The 8,995-nt window shown below is 47.9% G+C and overlaps 1 protein-coding gene across 1 annotated transcript; it reads left to right on the forward strand.

Moving 5' to 3' along the window:
* Nucleotides 1-162: 162 nt before the first annotated feature.
* Nucleotides 163-916, forward strand: LOC128470498 (forkhead box protein L2-like). The gene has a single exon (XM_053452390.1). The coding sequence runs from the start codon at nt 163-165 to the stop codon at nt 877-879; it is 717 nt and encodes a 238-aa protein (XP_053308365.1). The 3' UTR covers nt 880-916.
* The last annotated feature ends 8,079 nt before the right edge of the window (nt 917-8,995 follow it).

Raw genomic sequence — 8,995 nt, forward strand, 5'->3', positions numbered from 1 at the left:
TCACATGGGCGTGCCTGCTTGGGTGTGACCTCACTGGTAAGTAACTTGATGGGGCGTGGTTAGCTAACAGGAGTGTTCAGAGGAAGAGCGCGTAATGGCCCTGGGCGTGGTTTGGAAGACCTCTAACTCCCGGTGGGCGTGGAACGTGGTACTGGTCCATCCATGTACTGCTCCAGGGAGCTGTCGGGCTGCAGTTTGCAGCAGGGAGCCGGTGCTAAGGGCATGCAGGAGCGGAGCGAGTACCCACAGGGGCCCCAGGAGCCCGCGGACCACAAGCCCCCTTACTCGTACGTGGCCCTGATTGCTATGGTCCTGGAGGAGAGCCCAGGGAGGCGGCTGACCCTGAGGGACATCTACCGGGCCATTGAGCAGCGATTTCCGTACTACAGGCGGGCCGAGTCCAAGGGATGGCAGAACAGCATCCGTCACAACCTCAGCCTCAACGAGTGTTTCATCAAACTGCCCCGAGACCACGCCCCCGCGGGGAACAGGAAGGGTAGCCTGTGGGCACTGGACCCCACCTTTCGTGATATGTTTGAGAAAGGCAACTACCGGAGGCGGCGGAGGGCTCGAGGGACCAGTCAACCCCCCATCAGCGAGCCCTACCCATCTTACCCCGGCCCCCCTACCTTCCGCTACCAAGAGCCGGCTGGTTACTACCTACAGCAGGGATCCTTCCATCTGCTGAGTGGCCCCTGGGGCCCGCATCCTGGAAGCAGCCCACCTCACATGCTGCTCTCCGCGAGGTCCCCTCTATACCCGGGGCTGCCACCGCATTTCTACCCACCAGGCTGTTACCCCACGGAGGGCCCAATGCTGCACTACTGGGAAGAGGAGCGGCAGTACGATCCCTTCATACCAGCTCGGATGGATGCCTGATCTTCGCACTCACTACTCTTTGGAGTGCTCCACACTACGCCCATAAGGAAAGCCCTGTGCTGGATTAAAGGGCATGAACCCCACAGAACAGATCTGCCTGCCGGTGCCACATCTGCCTGTGATAGCAGCACTTCCCGCTGATTACCGGACTCCATACATCCACAGCCTGGACTACAACTCCTATCATCCACTACCCAGCCTGATTTAACCTCCTCCCTGCCAGGAATGTGTTCCACGGATTTTCTAGATGTAAAACCTATAGGCAGACATTGATCGCACCCATCCCCCCCCAGCCCGTGGGGGGGCACTCTGATTATTTCTTTAAAATATATTTTTTCCCCCAGAATTTCTTAAACACTTCTGATCTTTAATATTTTCAATTAATTTATCCCCACAAATTAATTTTCTCTTTAAAGAAATGCTCATCCCCATCATTAAAATTTTCTGAAATTAATTTGATCATTTCTGTTCGTTTCCAATGTTTGCAAAATGTTTAAAAAAACACCAAATTCTGGATTGATTAATTAATTAATAAATGCAATTAATTGATATAATAATAGTTATATATTTTTCTTAAGGAACTATAGACTGAAACATTTGTTAGATTTTGGAATTGGTGGTTTTCTGCTGAAACATTCATTTCCTGCTATTTTTTTTATAGAAAACAGTTAATTATTAAGTGTTAATGAATGTTTGGAACGGAATGATATTTGTTGAGCTTTGTATTCTGTTTATTAAATGTTTTGAGCCGTGTTATTAATGTTTGGATTATTTTATTCTCTATCAGACATTTGGTAAAGATGCTGCCATTACTGGCTAACTGACGTATAATAGATTGCAAGCTTTTGAGACCGTCTAGGTCTCTTCTTCAGGGATAGAGACCTTAATAGTCATCTTTTTATCAAATTTTTTACCAATTCTTTTCTTTCTGTGGTTGGCACGCAACAACTCTATACAAAGGCTGGTTTGTATAGCAAAGTTCTGCAAGCTGTCAAACAGTGCTGGCTGGGGGTCATGGGAGTTGGCTTCGGTTTCTGATGTTGGCCAGTACAACGACTCAAAGGGGGCGAAAAAACTCCTTCTGCAAATGGTAATCGTAGGCACAGGAAATATATCAGATACTGCCAACTGAAGTGCAAGCAAGTGTATAGATCAAAAAAAAATTTGTTTGTAAACTGCAATACACGAAGGCAACAAATTTCTCACTTTTTTCTTTGAAATATAATTTATTTAAATCAAATTTTAAACCCATAAACGACTTGCTTACCGGCCTCCGGGTATAATGTATAGGTCAACCAGGGTCCAGGACGTGACCTTCAGACAGGTGAAGGATCTCCAGGAGCCGCGGTGTATTGTAACCTGTGCTCCGGCCCCCAGAGGGTTAAATTAAAAATATATCTGTCCAAAGAGACGCCTCACATCCTGGAGAGACGGCAACCAAGCAGAACGTCTGCATCCAGGGACTGAAGTGTATGTAAATATTACTAAGTATACTTCCCACGGGGTTATTCCCTCCACGCGTTTATATAACGAGGCGAGATAATTGGGTCCCCAGTGAGCTGTTATTATATTTAAGAGATCTGTAATTGTGATGGTGGCTGCACAACTAGTTGGGGATCCATAAACGCTGCAGCGAGGTCGGTTAAGCATATATCTCAGCCGGAGGTCCAGATTAAAACTATGGGTCAATCTAAAACTGAAGGTGGAGCAGCCTCCCAGCAGAAGAGGTAGAGGGTAATACAGTGAGGGGATTAAACATGCGCGGGATAGACATACGGCTCCTGAATCTAAGACGAGACCAATGACTGATTAAGGTTTGAGTCTTTACAGCAGGAGAAACGGGCGACTAGACGGGGGCCGGATGGGGCCGATGCGCCTGCAGGGAACGCTCTCTGATCGGCTTCCATGGATGTCTCAATCGCAGCACCGACTCCCAGCAGCAGGGGGCGCCCTGTGAATGCAGAATCGGTACAGCATCTGTCAGGCTGCATGGGGCAAGTTTGCATTTGATGCCTGTAAGACTTGAGATCAGGTGCATGGTCCATCGCTCCACACACCCGCCATGTTTACCCCGCTTACCCACAATTATTACCGTTTAAATGGCAGCGATGCACAATACGATAAGTAAGAAAAAGATGGCCTCTAATGAATGAGATGATGAAGTGATGACGCTCCTGGGCCTAAGAGCTTACAATCTAACACATCATGTAGATCTAGTATTAATGTTACATTTACGTTATGTGACCTTCTAGTCTCGCAAAATACACCCAAAAATAATGGTTACAGTTACAGCCTCACGACCTTTCACCTTTCCACTTGCCAGATGGCAACCTTCGCAGGGCAATAACTGGAAGAATTGGGTGTCAGAATTCCAGCAGCAGCGCAGGCGGCACTCGTTCTGTGGTTCCTCGGAGTTGTCGTTGGGTAACAGGGGTGATATTTCTGTTCGCGCTGCAAGCAAACAAAGAAGAAGAGAAACTCGTTTCCCGTAAACCTTACTTCTCGTTATTAATGTGGGGAGGAAATAACCGCTCACCCAGGGAAAGGGAACTCGCAGATTAGGTGCCTGATGCCCGGGCAGGAACAGGAGAGGGTGCAACGACCTTAATCAGTCTCAGATTCAGGAGCCGTACGTTTATTCCATGCATGTTTAATACCCTCACTGTATTACCCTCTACCACCTCTGCTGGGAGGCTGTTCCATGTAGCTACCACCTTCTCGGTAGAGTAAAACTTTGCAGGAAATGAATCCATAACAGTTCAAGGAAAGGGTTAACCAGCAAGACGTTACTGAAAGTGAAAGCGTAGAGTGAGAGGAGAGGAAGCGAGAGGACGAGGAAGAAGAGAATGCAACAGGAAGCAAAAAGCCGCGGCACGAGCCGGAAAACGCAGCTCAAGGGCGCGCATGTCCAACTGCCGGCCACACTGACCCAGGATGGCCTGACCGCCACAAACCCGGCCCTGGTGTTATATAGGGTTGCCATATCAGCACCTTTTAAATCTCATTTCTTTCTACCATACAGTATGAGGGATGTCCAAAGAATGGAAGGGGGGGAATTGCTGATATGGCAACCATGAGATTTACTCAATGAAAGATATTCTCTAGATTGTAAGCCCGCCTCACCTGTTTCTGTAAGTCAGTTTGTTATGTGCTACTTGTCTGCCCGCTGTACAGCGCTACGGAATATGATGGCGCTATATAAATCAATAAACAATAAGAATTCAAAGATCAGAAAACTTCCCGCAGAGGAGGGTTAGCCGGCCCTGGTGCAGCGTCCCGGACCAGAGGCTGGAGATCTGGAGTCGGCTTCCATCAACCTGCCCCTCAACCCCTGAATGTGCCCCTCAACACCTCATCATGCCCCTCAACCCTTCATTGTACCCCTCAAGGTGCCCCTCAGCCCCTCAACACCCCATCATGCCCCTCAACGTGCCCTCAGTCACTCCAACTTGCCATGTGCCACCGCATGGCTTCTTGTGCGCGCCGCCATGTTTAAAAGAGCCACATAAAAGCGTTAGCGGCAATGGCTGAAGTGCGGTGACTATAAACATGCGCAGCGCCTCGGATCCCAGCTGCTGGTAACCATCCATCTTCTCTTTCATCTGAAAACCTTTTTTTTTTAAATTGCCACAATGTAAAGATTAACTAAAGTGAACGTCTCTTTGGTCTGCTCTCGGGAGCCGATGTTTGTTGAAGAGACTTGCGAGCCTCCACCGCGGAGTTGTTGTGTTTCCGGTGGTTAACGTGTTTGTAGAATCGTCCGACCCCCTCTGCCGGGAGGCGAAACGCGCTGACTTTTTCAGAAAGCAGTTCTACAAAACAAGCCTTATTTCCTCTTTCCAAAATAGCAAAGCAAGAAGCTAACCGCCGGCTGATAACAGCTTCGGGCGGGAATCCGCAACAACTACTTTTGCAATCGTTGTTGCCCTGTTTGGCACGGCCGGGCTATTAACCAGTTCTGTACCGTCATGGCCACGGCGGCTCGTCGCTGGTTTTCATGGCATTTGCCCAGATTTAACGAGAGATAACCCGGCCGTCAGCGTTGCCGTGGCTCCCCGTCCATCGGGCTGCGGTGGTGACTCGGAAGCTGAATTCTGAGTTTTTCACCCCGTTCTTGTAAGGTTCAGCTGCTGGCGGGGGCTGTTACTGGATGGAGTTACCCCGTGAAAGATCCGCAGAGGCAGGGGCCGATAGGTCTTCCTATAGCTTTACTACTCCATACCTCCCAAGTGCCCTATTTTTCACCAAATAGCCTCGATGTTGGGCACCATCTTGTTATCCTGGGTAGTTGCCCCGCTTTTTGCCACCTCTGATCTCCCCTGACCGACCCAATGGGGGTCTGTGCTGGTGTTGATTGCTTGCTGATCGCTCCAAGGTGGTCCGACCACGGCTCTGCCCCCTAACACAGTTGTCCCGATTTGGATACCTGAAATGTTGGCGGCATGGCAACCAGTGACCAGGCCGTTCTATTGTCTTAGCCAATCAGGATGAGTCAGATCATCCCTCATTGGTTCCTTTTGCATCCCGGATCCGCGGCTCAGTTGACAACCCTGCCGGCGTATGTGGACCCTTAGGCCACGTCTCTAAATACGACCTGAGTACAACTCAATAAGTGGCCACCGCATTAGGCCGTAATCACCGAGACCCTGTTGACGTCAATGAACCAAACCCATTTATCTTTGGGATTTCGGGTGAAGTCGTGGGGACCGTTGTGCCGAGACCCCCTAATATTCTGTAACGGGACCTTATTTACCTTCATTGGTTTTGACTGAAAAATTCATTGAAATGATTGCTTAATATTATTTCTTGGGCGCTTTACGCTTTTCTCAGAGAAATTTTATTTACCGTTTGGCTACTTACAGGTTCTGGGGTCTCCGAAGAAGACCACTAATGTCTCCCAATGCGGGGGGCGCGCGCGGGGGGGTCTTTCTTTCTCCAGCTGGCCTCGTTGAGAGGAACCTTTAAGATCGCGTTACTTAATTAAGTGAAATCTCGACCCGCAAATCAATAATAAGAAGTCGCCGTTCTGTGATTTATGACGGCGTCTCATGTGTATTCTGGCATAATTTGTCTGTAACGACAGAGATGAGCGGAGATACCATGTATGGACCTCTTTCTTCGCCTTAACCGAGGGGCTCACCTACGGTTAAAGTAACAGAGGGGTCTTTGTGTTGGTAGCAGGTGTGGGTTACGCCCGGCGGGTGATGAATTTATGACGGACCGGCAGCTGCCTGTTATGTTTCTGATCGGCCTTATCTTAAAGGGAAGCAGTGGTTAATATGTAACTTTCTTCTTTTATAACAGCCGCAAACACACCTGGCAGGGTTTCTATTCCGGGAATTTACTGAGAAACCAGCAGGTTGGGGGAACTATTTCACGTGGCGCACCTCGTCTGCTCGCTGTTCTGTACAATGATCTCTTGGGTAAAATGTACTCAGGTGACTTTGTGCACCGGAAAATGATTTCCCCTGGAAACGTGCTATTCTTCCTTCCATAATGATATGAGTATGACGGTGGGAAGCAATAGAATGGCTCAGTTTTAATCACCCAGTCGGACTCTCTGACTAATGAAAGTCTATGGAGGGACCAACTTCATTAGCATTGCCATTAAGCATCAGCTCAGTGTGGTGTCATATCACATGACTGACAGCGACGGCGGCTCCAGCGGCTCTGCAGACAGCGACGGCGGCTCTGCAGATAAAGGAAGTTTATTGGAAAATAATGAGAAAAAAAAACAGGTTTTGAAATTCCCCAGTTCTACATTCAAAACAAAATACATCCAGAAAGAGCATGAAAAAGCTAAATAATGTCAAAATAATGAAAATGTATGTATTTTTCACTCGTTTTATTCATTAGGTTACTGAATTGCAGCAAAAAACCTATATCGTTTTTTTACGTTGTTTTTAGTTGTTTTCAGTTGTTTTTAAGTTAGATTTATTACCCCCCCCCCACGGAGCTTTAGTGCGGATTTTAATAATAAATCGCATTTTCACGTTCTGACTACAAAACGTTACATTCATATTTTTGACAGTCGAATTCTGACATCACAACTCTAGGATGATACATTTTAAGTGTCGGGTTCTGACATCATCATGTTCTAGCTGAATATCGGTAGAGTCCGTGTGAGTCATTATAAGAACTTTGGCTGAACTTCGCTATCAGAATATTATCTTCCATATAAAGCTTTTTCTTCCTTCTTTTTCATTAAAAGTCTAGCTGATTCCGCCTGATGCATTGTTATATGATTGTTATTATATATTTCTCTTTCCTATTTTTATACTTTACTTTGTTTCTTTTTTATTAGCTTTTCTTCTATTTCTTGCATCTATATGAAATCATTCTTCTGGATATATTTATTATTATTATTATTATTATTATTATTAATATTTTATTTATTTTATTTAATTTATAACCTTTTCAGACAAATCTCTACCCGAATTATTAGCTTTTATTCTTGACTTTTTCAACAATAATTTTTTCCTGCTTTGCCCCTGGTGAGTTCAGCCAAAAGGAGGATATTTTTTATTAGTTTGGCTCATGTAAGATAATGGAGCTTCAGCCCAAATCAGCTTTAACATAACCTGAATGACTCTCGCTACACCATGACTCGCCATCTGTAACAACATATACGGTATATACATTATATATATATATATATAGCATGATGTAGGATGTATGATATATGAGATATATGAGATATATAACATGTATGATGTTATTGTCAAATTTTAATTATCGTTTTTGAAGTCTTTTCACTATTGTAACAGCGCCTCGGTATCTGCTGGCGCTATATAAATAAATGTAATGTGCGCTCGCTCTGCCTGTATACGTCTCGTGCGTTTGCGGTCTCATGAATTCTAACAGCTTATAGACCTCTCTTTCCCCCCCCCCCCCAATGTATAGAAAAACCGGAATATGACTCATATACCGTAGGGGATATGATGCGTTATCCAATCCGCACGCAGGACACGATGATATATTATCAGAGTCAGACGTCGTATATGAGTCATACCCGGCGCGTTAATCATTCAGAGTACTGAATAAGAAGCTGTAGGTAACGGTAATAACGGGAGTGAGTTACACCGAGGGGGGGTGAGTTACACCAGGGGGGGGAGTGAGTTACACCGGGGGGGGGGGGTTCCACTTTAAATGGTTTCTAAAATTAAAGTGCAAAAGTGTAAAAAAATCACTTAAGGGGAAGCTGCAGCTCCAGAGCTTCATATCTCCGCCTCCTCTGTGGTCGGACAGTCTCCGATTGGCTGCTTGGCACACAGAGGGTCTCATTAGACCTCATCCCAGCACTGAAAGGGAGATTTAAAGAGACCCCTCGGCTGTCATAGACAGTACATGGCTGGAGCGTCTCTTTAAAGCCATTACCTGCTTCGATTCAGGTGGGTCTCTGTGCGTAGTACTCTTTGCACGTCCTGCCCGGCCTGGCGCGGCGATGCTTCTTTCTGCTTCCATGCGGACGGTTATTTATAGATAAGATATACGGTTACACAAATGCAGAAGTGCCGCGATCTTCACCAACAAAACCCGCTGCTTCTCTTTCAATTTTTTAAAATTGCGTTATTTTCTAAATAACTTCTGGGAACCGCAGAGGAAGCGAGGGGACCACGGAGACGGCGGAGACGGGGGGAGACGGGGGAGACGGCGGAGACGGCAGAGACGGGGGAAACAGCGGAGACGGGGGAGACGCCGGAGACGTGGGGGAGACTGGGGAGACGACAGAGACGGGGGAGACGGCGGAGACGGGGGGAGACGGGGGAGACGGGGGAGACGGGGGAGACAGCGGAGACGGAGGAGACGGGGGAGACGGAGGAGGCGGAGGAGGCGGCGGAGACCGGGGGAGACGGGGGAGACGGGGGGAGACGGCGGAGACGGGGGAGACGGGGGAGACGGAGGAGGCGGCGGAGACGGGGGGAGACGTAGGAGATGGGGGAGACGGCGGAGACGGAGGAGGCGGCGGAGACGGGGGAGACGGAGGAGACGGGGGAGACGGGGGGAGACGTAGGAGATGGGGGAGACGGCGGAGACGGAGGAGGCGGCGGAGACGGGGGAGACGGGGGAGACGGGGGAGACGGGGGAGACGGCTCCATGCTCTCTTCTACATTTA

Source organism: Spea bombifrons, chromosome 12 (assembly GCF_027358695.1).
Source record: "Spea bombifrons isolate aSpeBom1 chromosome 12, aSpeBom1.2.pri, whole genome shotgun sequence".
Lineage (NCBI taxonomy): Eukaryota > Metazoa > Chordata > Amphibia > Anura > Pelobatidae > Spea > Spea bombifrons.